General features: G+C 36.1%; 1 protein-coding gene across 1 annotated transcript; it reads left to right on the top strand.

Annotated features, from left to right (window-relative positions):
• Nucleotides 1-527: 527 nt before the first annotated feature.
• LOC121259199 (ubiquitin carboxyl-terminal hydrolase 17-like) lies at nucleotides 528-9,225 on the top strand. Its single transcript, XM_041160705.1, is given in 12 exon segments — nucleotides 528-1,298; nucleotides 2,156-2,832; nucleotides 2,835-3,610; nucleotides 3,693-3,781; nucleotides 5,850-5,935; nucleotides 6,053-6,215; nucleotides 6,327-6,447; nucleotides 6,633-6,790; nucleotides 7,710-7,794; nucleotides 7,875-8,087; nucleotides 8,291-8,352; nucleotides 8,465-9,225. Coding segments are annotated over 12 exon segments (3,372 nt in total). The 5' UTR covers nucleotides 528-996; the 3' UTR covers nucleotides 9,105-9,225.
• The last annotated feature ends 9,623 nt before the right edge of the window (nucleotides 9,226-18,848 follow it).

Below are 18,848 nucleotides of genomic sequence, written 5' to 3'. Positions count from 1 at the left end.
TTGGTCCAATCCTACCCATACTTAAAAATAAAATTTTACTCATAAGTCACGATAACGCACCAACGTATTAAAGAACCAAATTAGTTAAGGTTTTGCAAATACTATATAGTTTAAGGCCATTTTTTTCCAAGGATTATGATTTGCAACACTTGAATATTGGTTTCAGCCAAGCACCGACTAGATCTTACATAGGAAGACACATTTTAATTATTTATGGGATGAACTCATCAAAAAAGGTTATTACTTGTGGCGAGGTTAAACTTTAAATTCCCAAGAAGTTATCTTACGAGGAACACCTCACTTACGAATTTTCTGGAACATGGAAAGTGAGCTATCCTTATCACACGTGTCCCTCTCCCACCTAATCAAGCACTTGCAACCAAACTTCAGCCGTCTGATCCCATCTCCATGTCCCCACAATCACGATGCTAATTCCGGTCCGGACCGGCTTGGAGTAGGGCGAGGGTCATATTCAATATTGGACCGAATAATTTGATGGTGGAGGAATTCACGCTTCCCCACAGCGTAAAAACAAAATAAAATTCCTTTCCCCCGACCAGAACATGTCCTATTTCGCCATCGTACGAACAGAACAATGATATTTTAAAGGACTTTTTAACATTATACACTGTTTACTTTCTTATTAGTTTGTTTGTTTTCCTAAAATCTCGATCTATTTTTTCCTAATATCCGATTTCCGAATCCACGGCTCCTTTCAATTCTCATTACTCTCGGCTCACTACCTTCTCTGAAATTCCCTGTCATAGTCCAAGTATTTACCCAGCAACACTCTATCTCTATTTCTCTCTCCCTCCCTCTTTCTTTTTATTTGTTGAATTTCAGAAATTGTCACCGTCAGTCGCTTCCGATCGGTTCAGATTCTGCATGCGTAACCAACGGTGCCATAACCAGCGCGACCGGCGAATCTTTATGCGCCGTGGAGATTTTAGGGTTTCGGGTTTTTCTGTTTCTGGATGCGTGTTGCGTGCGGGGTAAATGCGTGATTCCGGGTATTTTTTAGGGTTTTCAAGCCTGGTGCTTGTTGCTTGCCTGGTCGCCCCGGTGATCGGGTTCATAATTAGGAGAAAATGGCGGCACGCCTTGGCCAGAAAGGAGGAGATCAAGCGGCTATTGGTGCTGGCCGCCGATGAGGCAGCAAGAGCCGAGCTTGAGGCGACCGCTGGCTATGGTTTCGGTGCCGACTGTGCCGTTCCGATTTCAACGAGTTATTATCATTGCGCCGTGTGTTATTCCCCTACCACTACCCGGTGTGCCCAGTGCAAGGCCGTCCGATATTGGTAGGATTTTATTTATTTGTGATCATTTTTATTCGTGTGCATGATAATTTGGTTTCAGATTTGTATAATTCCTCAATTTTTGGGATATTCTCACATTATTATGTTACCGTACACTCAAACTTTAGAGTACTTGTTTGTCATCTTATGAAATTACGTATATGGCACGAACACGGATTTGGGAACTATACATGTTAGGAAGACTAGGCAGGTGATTTTTTATGAGCTCCACGAATCACATTGTACTCATTTCAATCCATGTTGAATATTAGGGCTACCGGTTTCCAATCTTTGACAGGATACGGAATGTGTTATTTTTTATTGGAAGAGTTCAGTACATTGAGCTATATCAATCAATATGAAATTGAACTTTGCTTCCATTTTGTGAAACTATGTGCTATTTTGCTGGTGGAAAAAAAACAACATTTATTAACACAATCCCCCCACGCCACATTTTGTTCAAGTGGAGGCTGAGAAAGCTTTGATTTCGTTCTACTCAAACCTCAGTCTCTTCCTCTTCTTTCTTCTTCTTCTACCAATCATCTGAGTCTCACTGTTTCTGTCTTCAAGGACACCCTCGACAGCAGCTTTGTTTCAACAAAGCCTTTCAAGAGACGAGATCAAGGGAAAGCCTTGATCAAGAGAAATTAAATTTTTTTTTTCATCTCGACAGCATATTCGTTTTCTCTCTTCCGTGAAGCTTCCTTTTCGATCTCGTCTCCGCCTAGTCTAGATCTCATCTCTGCCTCGACGCTTCCTTTTCGATCTGTCCCTTGAAAGAATAAACTTATCAAAAAAAAAAAAATTGCTTTCCATTTCTGTTTATTCAAGTTAGTGACAGAGAAATTTGGATTTTGTAGCTCTGGAAAATGCCAGATAATCCACTGGCGACAAGGTCACAAGGAGGAATGTCATCCTCCCAATATCACTCAACAGATAAATGATGTGGGAAGCAAGCTGACAGATCAAGACGGCCATGAAATCAATTGTGACAGTTTTGAGACTGAAGGCAGGTGTCGCCCAAACCCAATAGAAACATTTCCTGTGGAACCTGTTTTTTCTAAGCGTGGCGGCTCTCCCGAATCTCCACATGAGAAGGTTGATGATACAAAAGCTGAGTTTCTACAAGATAGTAAAGGAACTAATTCTGATTCTGAAACTTCTAGTGTGTCATTTTCTGGATTTTCTGCTTCAACTACCAATGGCGAATCTGATGACGTTTCTGTGGGTGAGAGCACAGATTCAAATGAGTCTGGGGGATCAGATGTACATCTCTCTGTTGATAATCCCATTGACAGGCCCGATACCTCTTTTATTACTAAGAACATGAATCAAAGCCAGCCATTGTCTCCTAAGTTTGCTAGTTTAGTTTATTCTGTTGATCGTCTTACCAAAGTAAGTAACTTAAATCAGACTAAATCCGATTGTAGTGATGGAGAAAATGAGTGCACATCAGCCAGTTCTTTAGGTTTGGGAAGTATTCGCTTGTGTGAGGATTCAAATGTTGAGCACGGTAAAGTGTCTTCTGGTTTCTGGGGACATCTCTCGACCCCATTGGGTCCACAATTGATGCATCTGACAAATCTGCTCTGTCAAATTCCCATGGATTCGGTGATGCCAAATTATCTCATTCTGGATCTGTCTTACGTTTTTCATTCAACTTGTCTGAAACTACTCCTTTACATGAACAAGGTGCTGGGGTAAAAGGCATTCTAGCAGATGATGCTCTTCCATGTGCTTCACAGATCACTAAGTTTGTTCATGGAGCAGCTTCATCAGAAAATATTAGTGCTGATGCTCCAAAGGTGGTCAAGCACTCTGCATCATTGAACCATGGAGGATCTGGTTGTACAGATAATGAAACTAGCTTTGAAGTTAAATCTATGCCATCTTCCTCTTCACATATTCATCTTTCTTCAAGCATTATTGGGAATTCAAGAAGTACAGATGCTTTGAATGTCAGTAACTTGCCATCTTTGAGATCTGAAAGTTTGAAGCACGGTGCTGATGACCCTGCCAGTACTTCCCATCTCTTGAAGTCCCGAGACGTGGGACATTTATCATCTAGTGCTTTTGATGCTCATTTAGCCTCTAGTGCTCAAGGGTCTTCAGTTCCTGTGATTAAACCTGGAAAGGTTGATGGTGTTCACACTAGTGCTGCTGTATCCTCTCAGGTTAGGAGTTCTTCTCCAAATGCTAGTAGTGGCTTAAAAACGTCTGTACGGAAGGTTGTTGATCAGTTCAGAGTATCTAAATTGTCAAAAGATGTAACAGTGGGCAATGGGGGTGGGGTTTCTGGAAGATACACCGACAAGGTTTGCTGATATGATTTTGTTGCCTAAATTTAACTTTTGGATGCAATGTAGTTTTCTTGTTGATTATGTGCTTGTTTTGCAGGGAATCTTTCCATACGAACTGTTTGTCAAGCTCTATAATTGGAACAAGTTGGAGTTGCGTCCCTGTGGTCTTATAAATTGTGGGAACAGGTAATGTAAATGGTTGTTGTTTATGGGAAGTGTTACTTGAAACGAATTTGTGTTCAGTTATGAGGAGTTGTATGCTACCACCCCACCCACCCCCTCACCTAGCTGGTGGTCATTGTCAACCCCCACCTGCCCGCTCAAGGAGGGGATTTCACCTACACCTGCCCTAAGGATGAGTAAATATGGCACAAATTTACTCCAAGCCTCGGGCCACTGCAAAATCAGTTTCTAAACAATATTTAAAAAGTAGTAATTCAAGAAAACCCCAGCAATCCATAAGACACTTGCACGGAGATCAGATTAAATCAAGAAATTTCATATACCCATTAGATTAAATTTCATTGAAATATAAGTGAGGATTACCCAATGATTTAGACGATGAGCTGAGAATGGAGACAGGCCCCTCACCCTGGGTGAGTCACCCATATATGAATGGATTTTTAAAGAATCTGTCTTCCCACTGTAATGGTGAAAAATCTGCTTATCCTCAGGCGGATTTTAACAGTCTGGCCAATGTACCTGGTAGTTAATTTCTTCATGCAGTATTGTATCTGTCTGCTTTAGCTTCCTTCATAGCAGGATATAGCAGCAGCACATTGCTGATTGATTTAAATTTATGCACTTGTATCTTGTCTTGGTCAACAATTCAGTATGGCCATCATTTATTTTTATGCTCTATGTTCTTGTATCAATATATGTTTATATATTACTTATAAAATATATATATATATATATATATATATTTGGGCTATGTGTTTTCTTGTATACGTCCAGTGTACTTGGTTACTCCTATTGATATATATATATAATATTTTTACTTATAATATATATATATGTTTATATATTTCTATGTATTTGTATATAAAATCACATTGATGTAAATGACATTTGAAATAAGGTGAATCCAAATAATTTTTATTTTATATGCTGATGACATAATTTTTGTAATATATGAATGTGCTATAATTGTTGCACTTTGTAATTTTGAGAGCTTCTGCCAATATGACATGCACGATAGGTGACATTGCAATTGCACATTCTACCCTTCATTGTATTGCAGAAATGCTCCCCCAAGACATAAAGGGCATGTTTGCATCAGAAATTGTGAATTTTGAGAAAGATTTCTGAGATGTTTTCTGTTTGGAAAATTATTAGGTACTCCCAACGTACAGATGACGTGGTATTCCCATCCTATCACAACATGCCATCTAATTAAAATTGTTTATGTATGCATCAATTTCAATTGACATGGCAACCTATGATTGGATGGGAGTACCACGCTTCCGTACCTCGGGAGTACCTAATAATTAAGTGTGAGTGGTTTTAGCACAAAATGGTTTTGCTATTTTTGGGTTTTTTGTAAAATTTATGGGGTCCACTAATTTTATTTATTGGTAAAAAATATTTTATTGATCAATATACAAGAAACTCTTGAAAGTTCATGCCATTAAAATCAATTAAAAAGTATGCTATTAAATTCATGAAAGTTCATGTCACTAATGTCTGATGAATTTTTTCTTGGGAAGATGAAAAATTATTCTGTGGTTTTAAACATGGATGTTTTGAAAGTTGACAAAAACTGAGTTCTTTCCTTGGGGAATGTTATGAAAGCATGTTAATTTCATTTTGTTAGTGAATGTGAGTATGAGGTAACTTTCATATTATTTGCTAATTTGCTATTGCTCTGTGCATAAATCTTCACATATGGACAAACAGATACCCTACCTTTTGCTAGATTTGCTTGTGATTGTCCATGCACAGGCATCCCTATGTTTTCTAGGATCAGCAGTTGGGCATACACCTGTGTCTTGGCATTTTATAAATTTGGTATGTTGGCTTGTGAGTTGCAACTTGCTAGATGGCTTACATTTGTTAGTGGTTCGTTTCCATGTGGTGTGATGAGATCTTACTATTGCAGGAATAGAGATATTTTATTTCTCCATTTCCATAGCTGAGTATTAACTAAAATTTGCAGATTCTGAAAGATTGCCATCTGTCTTATCTTTTTGTTTGTATTGTCTTTCTTAGAAGGAATTTTCTCATTTAGCTTTATCCCTTTTCCCCCTTGCAGCTGTTATGCTAATGCTGTGCTCCAGTGCTTGGCATTTACCCCTCCTCTAACTGCTTATTTTCTTCAGGGGCTTCATTCAAAAGCATGTATGTTTATTATCAGTCTCCATCATGGACTCATTTGACTACTTGTGTAATTATCCACGGTGACTCTTGTATAGGATCTAAGTTTATTTGCTATTTATTAATTCTTTTATATATCAGGTGCGAAGAAAGAAGGGTGTTTCACCTGTGAGTTTGAAAGTTTAATATTAAAGGCAAAGGAGGGGAATTCTCCACTCTCTCCTATTGGGATACTTTCACAACTACAAAATATCGGAAGTCAGCTTGGTCATGGGAGAGAAGAAGACGCCCATGAATTCCTGAGGTGTGCTTTCAAATTTTTTGAATTAAATAAATAAGTTTATGCTTTAGCCAAGTGTCAATGGATCAAGTTTTAAAGAGTAATGATTAGTTAACTACAACTTTTAAAAAACAGGTATGCCATTGATACAATGCAATCTGTTTGCCTCAAGGAAGCTGGGCTAGATGCATCAGGCTCTCAGGAAGAAGAAACCACTCTTATGGGCCTTGCATTTGGAGGCTACCTCCGATCCAAGGTTTTGCATGGCCTTTAAATTGTTATTTTAAAGTAAAATCCTATATGTCCAACCCATGCACGTTTACATGTCCTGCAATTGGAAAATTTATAATTTTTCCAGTTCCGGTTCTTCCGGCATGCTGAGATAAGATTTTTCCTCTGAAATGTAAGTGATGCATATAAATTTGATACTGTTGCCTGCAGATTAAATGCACGAAGTGCCAAGGCAAGTCCGAGCGGCAGGAAAGGATGATGGATCTCACCGTCGAGATAGAAGGAGATATAGGAACCCTGGAAGAGGCCCTTCATCAATTCACGGGTACTGAGGTTTTGGATGGTGAAAACAAGTACCAATGTAGCAGGTTGGTTTGCATTACTTAGTTTTTTGAATCTCTTGCAATAAGCTCTATTCATCTCGTAATTCTGTTGCTAAAACGAAGTTGTTAATTGATTTTTTTGTTGACCTAAATTTTTACAACTTGGTGGACATTGGATACATGACTTCAATTTTTTCATTTTTCCTTTTCTGCCATCTCTGCTGTAAAATATGAGAGAAATCTTTTTATTATAATTTTCTCTTGTGGTCTGGTACAAGGATGTTCAATGCGTATAGTCAGAACAAATTAGCTTTTTTTGCATATTCACTTTTGCGTCTCTTTATGGCAAATGATTGAATTTGACAAAAAATCTGCACTGAAACTATAACTGTTTGTACAAAAGAGATCTGTTCGACCACGTGTAAAACAATTACATGGAATTGGTATATCTGCTTGACGGAAGTTGATAGTTCCTGGATGATTATGTGCATTCCAAGGATCAGCTTTTACTTTGATGCGTTTGGGAAGCCCTGTAGTGGACAAAAAGTTCTATATTATTAGTTATTTAATTTATTTGTTAACATGTTTAACCTTTTTTTTTTTTTTTTGGAGAAGGTAGTTGGGTAGGGGTGCAGGTGAGCTGACCTATGAAATTTAATTGTTGTTTTTAAAACTGTAAAATATTGGATCCTCTCATATTGGCTTATGTTGAAGTAGTATCTTCTCTTTTTGTAGTTTGTTTTTGTTTTTTAGTATCATCTGTTACCTGCCTTCGGATAGTCTCTCGTTGATCTATTCTTTGGCTTGTATTTAGTTTGTATACAAACCTTGTACTTTGGCTAGGCCTATTCAGCAATAAAGTTTTCGTTCACTTATAAAAAATAAATAAATAATTGTGTTGAAAACCTTGGCTTTATAAATGATGGCCACTTTTTTTTAATTATTTATTATCTTATTTACTCAGATGCAAATCTTATGAGAGGGCAAAGAAGAAACTAACAATAATGGAGGCTCCGAATATCCTTACAATTGCTCTGAAGCGCTTTCAGGTAATTTTTATGGTACTCTCATTAAGGATGACATTTTGCTTTACGGTTTTGTTTTATTTACCAATGATATGCTTTTACAGTCAGGTAAATTTGGGAAGCTCAATAAGCCAATTCGATATCCTGAGATCCTGGACTTGGCACCATTTATTAGTGGGACAAGTGATAAATCACCGATATATAGGCTTTATGGAGTGGTGGTCCACCTGGACATCATGAATGCATCCTTTTCTGGTCATTATGTGTGCTATGTTAAGAATGTCCAAAACAAGTGGTTCAAGATTGATGACAGCACTGTAAGCCACTCAAATTCTATTAAACTGCATTTCAACAAGTTTCAAACATTTTACGGCATTTAAGGATTGGGTTCTTTGAATTGGGTTTATCTAATACTTTATATATTCGCAATTGCTTGTTTTATGGATATTATGCGCTATAGAAACATTGAATTATATTTTACACCAATTCCAGTACTTGTAACCATCATGTGGGCTTGTAGGTAACGCCTGTAGAACTTGAAAGGGTCTTGACAAAAGGGGCATACATGCTTCTATATGCCAGGTAATAGATATCTAAGGAGCTGAATTTTTATTTTTATTTTTTTGGTAAGTTTAAAATATAAGATATCTGTAGCCATTGAATTGTTGTTTGAACTAATTCAACTGCCTCACAGGTGCTCACCAAGGGCTCCACGGTTAATAAGGAACAGAATAACATCTTCTGACCCCAGACATAAGGCCATCCCTTCCTGGATCAATGGGAAGAACACTATATCCAAATCAAGGGCTGCCCAGATTTTTCCCGGTTCGATTCCTCCAGACAGTTCCACCAGCTTTGGATCTTTTTACTCGAGGTTCCTCCGGCTGCAAAGAATACTAGAAGAGGACTCATCAAGTGATAATTCTTCCCTTATCAGCAGCAACTCCGATGAAGGTTCCTGCAGCACTGATAGCACCCGCGATTCTACCAGCACCGACGAATTATCTGACTTCATATTTGGTGATTCAGGTCAGAGATGGAACAGTCCTTCGGATTCTGATACTTCATCTACTTCTTCCCCTCCCTCTCCCTCTCCCTCTCCCTGGAGGCATTCACCCCCTTCTTATTCGGAGCAGTATGCCACCCATGGGTCTCAAGCTGAGGGAAATGTTAAGTTTTTGCATTCGGATACGACTAGAAATTGTAGAAAGGTAGTGACTAGTAGTAGTAGTAGTTGTAGGAAGACCGACTCAGAGAGATTAGGATCTAACCCATTCCACGATGTAAACTCAGGCATATCTTTTAGAAAATCAACGAGGGAAAGAACAGATTAAACATCTGGTTATAATACATCTAGTTAATGAGTGGTAAATAACAGTTTAGAAGGTACTGCATGTAATTTACTCTTGTACCTTGCTCTATTTAAAGGAATCAGAAATAACCATTTTTTTATGACTTGCCTCATCTAACTACTGAAGCAGCTAGCTAATTGTAACGTCCCGGTCCTGAATGGGTTGAAGAGTTACTCCATGTTACTTGAACTCAAATTCTAATAATATATTTATAGGTTCCAAATTCTCAATGCCATATAAAAATTATTATTTCAAATCAACTACCTCAATACAATCAACCTCTTAAAATACCAAGTCATCAAAATCACCCCGTCTCCTCATGGGTGGGGAGGCAAAATTCGATCCCGTCCTGAATAACGGGGTGCGGGTGTAGGGGGTCATCCGTCTGCCCCTCCCTACTGAGCCAAAGGCCCAGAAGCGGTTTCTGGACCAAAAATGGCCCAGAAATTGTTGAAATGGGCCTAAAATGGCCCAGAACAGGCCCATAAAAGTAATTTTTTTTTTTTTAAAAAGAAAAAAAGTTACATGAATAAAAATAATATATACATACACAAATTTATATAATTAAGACTCTAATGAACTAATGAAGTACTACTATAGACTACAAGTCTACTACCTAATAAACTAATAGTTAATAATAATAACTAAGCTATTACAAAAATCAAATGGAAAATCTAAACAATTACAAAGAAAAAAGTGTCCAATGGATATTGTATCAACGTTACAAAATTACAAATCAAATACATAATACGTACAATTGATTCAAATTTCAATATTCTAAGAAATTAATAAAATAAAAAAAAGGCGAGCTGTTTGGGTCTTTGACTGTGACATTTGGGGCGGCCGGATGGGTAGTCTTTTGAGGCTTAAGCACATATTCATATTGCAGTGGAGATAGATATCGTCTGAGTCGTCTCATGTGTTGCTACAACAATCAATACTAAAATTAATACTGATGAAATTGAAATAAATATAAATAAATCAAAATAATAAAATAAAAGCAACAATTACTTGATGGTCCAGATCTAGACTGATCATCACCCTCTTCGTCGATCTCTTTAAAATCTAAAATATCCGGAACATAAATATCATTTCCTATCGTCTAACTCTGTGTGCATATCAGTGCCTCTACAATTGTAAGAGACAATGAACTACGGAAAGGATCCAATATGCGCCATCCGGTACTAAAGGCAGACTTCGAGGCAACGGTGCTAATAGGGATGACCAACATATAACAGGCAATCTAAAAAAGGATGTGATATTTCTTTGATGCTACCTTCCACCATCCTAATATGTCGAAATCATCATCTTGAATAAGATTTCCTGACAAATAATTGTCTTAACTCTGAAACCACCTCCGTAGATTGACGAACTAGTGTGAGATTATGTGCAAGGGTTTTAGTCCATGTCAATCTACGCTTTTTTGTTGCCCCGGTGTCTGGAGGAGGTGTTGGGGGTAGGTGTAGGTGTAGTAGATGCAGTACCACCCTTAATTGCATTAAACTCATCATATAATTTATAAAGGGTATCTCGGGCCATCTCATCAATAAGATCAGTCCATGCTTGATCATGCGCAAGATCCAAACCATATAACATGCCTGGAATTTTCAAACGGGGATCAAGAATAACAGCCGCATATAATTAAATATTTAGTCTAATCAAATCTCCCCAATACTTATCATATTTGACCCTCATGGTCAATGTCATCCCCCTCATCCTTAGATTGAAATCCCTACACATGTCGTCTAATTATTCTTTCACCCTATATATTTGTTGACAAAATTCATGAGATATAGGGTGCAAAGAAGCAGATAACTTCAATGTGACATCGTAAAAAAGCCCGAGAAAATAACAAAAGTAGAAACTACCTCTCAATCATCATCATTAGGCTTTCCTAAACCCCCGTGCTCATCAAAGTATTTGATATATTGAATGTCTTCATCAATCCGAAATTTTAGAGGTTTCAATTGAAACCCCTAAATTGAAATTTTAGGGGTTTCAATTGAAACCCTAAATCAATTTAGAGTGTTCGAATTGAACCCCTAAATCAATTTAGGGTTTAAGTTCCAAATTCGAACACCCAGAGGCTAGAAATAGTGAAATACAAACTACACACACAAAAAAAAAAAAAAAAAAAAAAAAAACCAAACACACAGAGAATCAAACACATGCACAAATTTCTCCACAGCATACAAATTCATAATTATTCCCATCCTCCGTCTCTGATTCAACCCATCCTTCCTCCAATCTCCAATCGAAAACTAAAAAAATAAAATCTAAGGTTTCGGATTTCTTACCTTTGAGTAGTAGTGAATGCGAAGTTTCAAAATAAGTTCAAATGACGGTGGAGTGACTGGAGTCCCGGGCGTGCTGCTTGTGCAGTCGTGCGAGATAGAGAATAAATCAAGCAAGAAAGACAAAGAGACTGAGAGAGCGCGCGAGAGAGAGAGAGAGAGAAGAGAGTTCGAGAAGGAGAAAGGACGCGGGGGGAAAGCGGGGTGGGGGACCTTAACTAAAATCTAAAAGTGAAACAGGCCGTTTCACTTACTATGGGGGTTTATATATATATATAATTGTATTTATATTTATATATATATATATATATATATATTAAGCGGGGTGGGGGAAAAGTGGAGCGGGGCTTTGCCCCTTCCGTCCCCTGCCTCCACAGGAGTCTAGGGGTGCGGGCGGGGAGAACGGGACGGGTCAGCTGGGTGCGAGGCCCCGCTGCCCACCCCTAATCATAACATGACAAAATTATTTAATAAAATTCACTAATACTCATAGAAACCTTCTATGTTTAATCCATTATGCTTAAATTATCTCACCCATGCTCTATAATCTTGATCTTTAGTTGAAATATTCAAATTATCTGAAAAATATTGTAGAAATAAGGGATGCGTTATCAACAACTCAGTAAGCAAAGAACATATACTAGTATATAAACATGAGCATTTATAGATATCAAAATGTAGAACAAAACATTTACTTTCAGATTGCAGAATCAGAACATTTGCTTTTAGAATGCAAAACCAAAACATGTTATCAAAATATCAGAGTGAAACTTTCAGAAACATTCTTATTAAAAAATCCTTTGGCATATCATAATTTGAGACATCATCTCCATATCATATCAGGGCATCATTTTGGAATAGTGACCATGTTCAACCCTCATGATAGAGTTATAAACCGCCATTATACTCGTGGCGAGGCCATATACCACTATTTTACCAGTGGCATGGCCGTATACCACTATTATACCAGTGGCAGGACCGTATACCATTATTGTCACCCGTGGCTGGGCCGTATACCACTATTATACTTGTGGCTAGGTCGTATACCACTATTATACCCGTGGCAAAGCCTAAATGGAACAGATCAGAAACATAACAAAATCAGATACAAATACAGAATGAGAAAGTCATGCCAAAGGTTTTCAAATACCACATCATATCCAAATAGAGTACTGAACAGACTTAGATCATTTCACACATTCCAAAAACAGATTTAGAACATTTTCACATTACATGCACAAATTTTCAAATTTCTTATTCACTCTTTTTGCAAATTCATAAACAGAATGCCAAAAATTTACTCATGTCTGCACTAGTCATGACAAAAATACTTTTCTCTTTCATGCAGATTTTATGAGTAATGCAGGACAAATAACTGATATTGTTTCAAATTTCTTTTCATAACAAAACATGCATATTTTCCAAAATCAACCTCTGTTCATTTCTTTTATGCAAAGTCTAGCATAAGAAACTCGCTTACCTCGACTTTTAAACTCGCTTACCTCGACTTTTAATTTTTCTGAATTTTTTCACAACCGTGTTAGAAAGAAATTCAATCGTCTCTTATAAAATAATCACGTAATTTGTGTAAATTTTCAATATTACATATCTATTTAATTAAGCACAGTGTTCTAATTAAACCCAAAATACTTAACCTAAACTTAATTAGCCTATAATCATAGCCCAAAAACATCACGACTCCAAATACTTTGATTTTCACGTACTTTCTCCTATTAATCATTTAAACTCTAAAATATTATCCACTCCAACCATCTAATCTCCTGATTTATAAAAGGAAATAATAAACCATAAATACTAAATTATTCTACGATCAACACTAACTTGGAAAGGATATTTTTGTAACACATCACATATATGGGTGGTGAAGGGCAACCCGAAACTAACTAGGTTTGAAAACAAATAAGATCCACCACAATGCATGAAGCTGAATATGTATGTATGCATGTATATATGTATGTATCAGCCGTGAAATACAAATACAAATACAAATACAAATATTAACAAACATTTCAAATACAAATCATTGGCTGGATCCTCATAAATAAACTGGGCCTTAATCCTCCTCATATCTAAAATAAATTCATCGTCCAATAATATCTCCAGACAATTAGAAAAATTTCTTTCGTCAATTGTTAATTATTTAGAGCTCACTTAGTCCATAAATATTAAAAGGCCTTTTGTCCAAATATTAAGCCCAATAACACTTTATAATTTATCAGAATCTTTCCAAAAATTACCCAACTAATCTAACTCGGTCTTCCTAAAAAAAAGAACATAAAATAAAAATAAAAATAAAATTTTATAATACGCGAGCTTGTCCTGACTTCAGTGTCGAGCCTGAGTGTTACACTGGTTGCTTCTTCATGGGGAGGATAATAAGAATAAAAGCCCAACTCAGAAAGCATTAATTAAGTGGGCAAATTCATGATGAAATCATGTTTGACAAAATATCATTGAGTGCGGCCATGAAGATGCAGCAAATTTGCCGCCTAGCTCCAAGAATTTGTGTATTTCTCTAGTTGGCTAGAATTTTTGGTGTTTTTTTCTCAACTAAGCCCACTTAAGACTCTTGGTTGGGTGGCTGCTGGGAATTACTTGAGTTTAATATATCCTTGGCCATCCCCTGCAGGACGGAACATTATTCTCTTTTAGAATGAATAATAACTTTACTTTCGTAATAATATGTTCGAAACGGACTACACTACTACTTCTTTCTCTCTCATTTTTTCTGATACCGTGCAGGGAGTCGGACTATATCTTACTAGCATGCAGACTCCTGCTGTATCTTCTGGTGGGTCATAACAAAGATGTTTTGTCTCCTGTACTTGGCGGTCGTGTAATAAGAAAGACAGGGATGGAACAGTGAAACAAGCCAGGAGCAGAAGAGGAGGACCACGTGGGGTGGGAATTAGGGCAAGGAGAACAGGTCCACCCACTACGAAACTACAATACCCAAAGGGGCCCACACAGACAGAGGGTTTGGACTTTCCTTATTCAAAAGCTTTTGCAACTTCAAACCAATGGACAATTAGCGACGTACACGTTACTCTCTCTTCCTGATCCTTGACCTCACTAGCTACCCCTCATCCACCGTTTTTAGATTTTTCTTCTCCAGAATTTAGACCCATTATGCCATTTTTAGTTTGAATTCAAGTGTCAACGTCCATACTCCTTAATTTGGGCACTCTTGGTATTTGCTGTTGAGAAAGATCATGGCAAACTATAACGAGATTAGTATATATATATATATATATTCAGAAGGCAAATTATACTTCACCCTCGATATAATCAAATATCTAATTTCTAATTATTAGAGTTGTCACTTAATTAATCATTAACACGAAGAAAAATGTTATTTACAGTAATAGGGTATGCAAGTTTTGAGTAATCTTTGTAAAAAAAATTAGTAAATCTCGGATCTGCATAAAAAAACAATTTTTTTAATGGTGTGCCAACTTTATTTTTTTAAGGGAATGTGTATAATTTGCATACCTTAAGACTGTATTTAGCATTATTCTTAATGTTTTGACACCAATCTCTAAACAAAAATGTCATGTATTACACTCATTTCAATATATTGATGTGATATTGCTCATAACAAATGGATTAGCCCTTCCTTAAGAAAATTAAGGAAAATAAATCATGATCAGTCTAAGGGTTGTCAATTTTTTTTAGCAAGATAATCTTATTAATACTAGAAAAAAATACAAAAAGAATGGGTGAGGGTCCCTGGCCAGTAAATATCTTATCAAAATGGTAGATACAACACAAAAAGCAATGCTTTAGACACATTTTATTTGATCTAACTGTAAATGAATATAAGCATGATCATATATATATATATATATATATATATATAGTAAATGCGGGCTTAGCTTTCTCTTGGATTGACCAAAACATGCAAGCTGCTTTAATAAAAGCGCGATGAGCTATATGACTAGAATGTCCTGGAAAGACTGCCGGCTAGCAGACAGTTAAGCCAAATGGGAAGAAAACTGGCCCCCCTGTCAAAATTCCACTTGGGTTCTCAGCCGCATGCAAATTCTGAGACGAATTCAGCACCAGCCTGCTGCCATCATAATTGATCTCCTCCCTAGCCTACCCCATTAATTCAATTCAAACTTTGGAGCAAAGTCAGATGTCTCATACATGATATATATGCATGCACGGGGCATATGGGCCTTACGACATTATGCATGGGACCCGACCTCATCTTCTGAGTTATTGCCGTATAGAGACGGATCATCATCAACCAATTGAGAAGTTCTGGTACTCCAGCTTACACCGGATGCCAAGGCGGTAAACAAGAGCCTATATTGTTAGCTAATCGAATCCCATGCAACTTTTTAGTACTCTCTTTGAGATTCTTTGCTTAGTATCAACTTCTAAAAGAATTACGATTGCTTTTTCTTATATACTCATGCATTCATAACAAGCACGCATATATATAAGTAGCTTTTCCCATTTATCATATACAACTAACAAGCATGAAAAAAAAAAAAAAAAAAATGTCAAACCGCCACACCGCCCTCGTGTCTCGGAGATGTTGAACAAAGCAGCAGCAAAAGGGACGTACAAGATCCAAATCTTTATAATCCATATTCCTCGTGATCTGTTGTCCTGATCATCTTTTCGGCTATAAAGGCAAGTGATCGACATTATATGTTTCGATGTATTTAGAAAAAAAAAAAAAAAAATACCTATGATATCTGCCATCTGTTTCGAGGCACTTTTGCAAGCATGCATTATATATTTGTATATATTCACACGATCATGTTATTATTATCGATCTCTGCGTGATCATTATGCTCTGAAGAAAATCTCATTCAACAATAATGCTTGTCTTGTTTTGTGGATTTCATGTAACAGTACGAAGCACATGTGGCTGCCAAACGAGGGTGGGAAAAAAAAATTATAATTCTGTGCGCAGTGCACCATGACATGCTTGCTGCATGGTTTTTAGGCGTACTTGACTAAAATGCATAAAACTGAAAACTCTTGCAAATTAATTATAACCAGTGCCCACTATTAAATTTCACAAGAACTATATATACATAGCACTAATTTATATAATTGTCAACTTATTTTAACTATAAAGAGACTTTACAAAAATAAATTTACAAACTGACGTGGGATACGACGTTAGATTGGAAAACTATTTTTATTATAAAGTAGATATAATATTGTACCATATGAAGCATGCATGTCAGTTTGTGTGTACGTAATTTACTTTTATGAGATCTCTAATTTATGGTTATAATATATATATATATATATATATATATAGTGCTTGTTATCGTTGATGATTATAACCAATTAGTAAGGATTTTGAACTAATTTTGTGTCTACAAAATCTATGATTAACCTTAACCTTTTCGTGCAAAGAAAGTAATATTGAGTTTACTTCTTGATGAACGATTGAAAAGTGGCAGTTCATGTTAGCCTGTATGCCTCCTATATGGCCGATGAAGTTATTGGCAACACCATTAATAAATTAGCAGCATGCATCAATTTTTCAAAAACAAAGTGCATTAATGTATATATATCTAGTACATATGGTTGATCTGCCTGATCATGATCCCCTAACATATATGCCAAATATTGCTTAGAAAATGAAGAAGATTCAATGATTTGAACCGATTGATCTTCTTCCCCCTTTGATCTCCCGGCCTTTAATTGCAGGACGTCCTTTTCTTAAACGGACATAACACCAAATAGAGATGACAGAATTAATTAGCACACAATTATAAGCCAATTCTATAAAACAAGAAAAATAAATGGGAAGAGATTAAAAAAAAAAAAAACAATGAATATTATTGTTAGAATTATATGTGGCCCGGCCAAGTGGATGCGCCACTTTGTGTAGGGATTGGTAATACGCGTTGAAATACTTCCGGGACATCCACAAACTTGTGGGCGTATTCTTGGTGGTTTCGCAGCAATAATCCATCGGACGGACATGTTACGATCAAGGATAGTGCTACTATACTCCTTTAATTTGTCTACTCGGTGTGCCCCAGTGTAAATTACATTTTTTTTTTTGGCTTTTTTTTTTAAATAATTTTTAAACGTGTTTAAATATTTTTAAAAATAAAATAAAAATATCAATATACTAATAATTATTTTTTTAATCAATAAGAAAAAAATTAAAAATATAAACAATCAAAATAAAGAGATAAAATGAAGAATAACTATTCTTACGACGAAAATTCCCGTTGCAGCTGCCATTTGACCCATACGTCCCAAGGTCCACAAACACGGTATTGCAAGTCAAAAAGAAGCACAATTAAAGCTACCTTCGTGCACGCGGGAAGCTGCTAGGGAGCTAAGCGATTGCTCCGCTTGATAATCCCCCACAAACACATGTATATGGAAACAAATACAATTATTTCCGTGTAAGTTTTTTTTTTTTTTTTTTAAAAAGAAAAATGAAATTCATTATAAAATATAGATTTCTTTAGATTAGTCTCACTTTTTTCAAAGAAATGTGTTATACAAAAGTTTTATATTTGTTACATTATTTAAAAATATGTAATTTTATTTTTTTATCCTTGTATTTTATATTTCATATTTCATGAAATACAATGATAAAAAAAAAAAATTATATATTTTTAAGTAGTGTACAAGAGTGTGAAACTAATATTTAAAATTTTTCTTTTTTAAAATGAGACTCTAAATCTGTTTTACTTCTAATTTGCAATGGGTCAACCATTGCAGATTTATCAAATTTAAAACTGGGAATTAATCCACCGTCTAATTCATGAACGTCACTGCTCATTTACTAACATAAGCTTAATTCCAAGACCTAAAAAGATTGTAAAACATCAGATTATCCTATCATTAATTGCGATAGAACACTAGTATTCGTACTAGTGTAGCATAAATATATATATATATATATATATTTCCTAGAATTCGTACTATATATATATATTTATATATATATATATTGTAGCATTTAATATAAATAACTTGGGCTAATTTGCTATTTTATCATGTACGTGCCATTTTAGTCAATAATGGGGGTTTAAAGAACACTAGTACAACTCGATCGAATGCTTGAATAATTAATGTTCTAGTACTGTATGATCTTGATCTAGCTACCGGATCTAACCTAACGCTAGCTAGCAGCTTGTTCGTTCTGATTGCCATTCGAGAACTGATGACCATTCATTATCGAATGGCAATCTTAATTATATTAATTTGCAGATTCATGTCCCATCAAAAGTTTGGAGAAACACTATATACCAAAACCCTATGTACGTGTCATATATATTTTACCAAAACCCTTTATATATATATATATATAATAATATTAATTCCGTGCTGTATTTTTCCTTAATTTGAAACTTGGTCAAAATTCATCATTTACGTGGGCCAGATCAAGAGGTAAGTACTTAGATTACATGCC

Source organism: Juglans microcarpa x Juglans regia, chromosome 4D (assembly GCF_004785595.1).
Source record: "Juglans microcarpa x Juglans regia isolate MS1-56 chromosome 4D, Jm3101_v1.0, whole genome shotgun sequence".
NCBI classification, from domain to species: Eukaryota; Viridiplantae; Streptophyta; class Magnoliopsida; order Fagales; family Juglandaceae; genus Juglans; species Juglans microcarpa x Juglans regia.
Note: the sequence above shows the minus strand (reverse complement) of the source record. Positions and strands in the feature narration are given on the sequence as shown.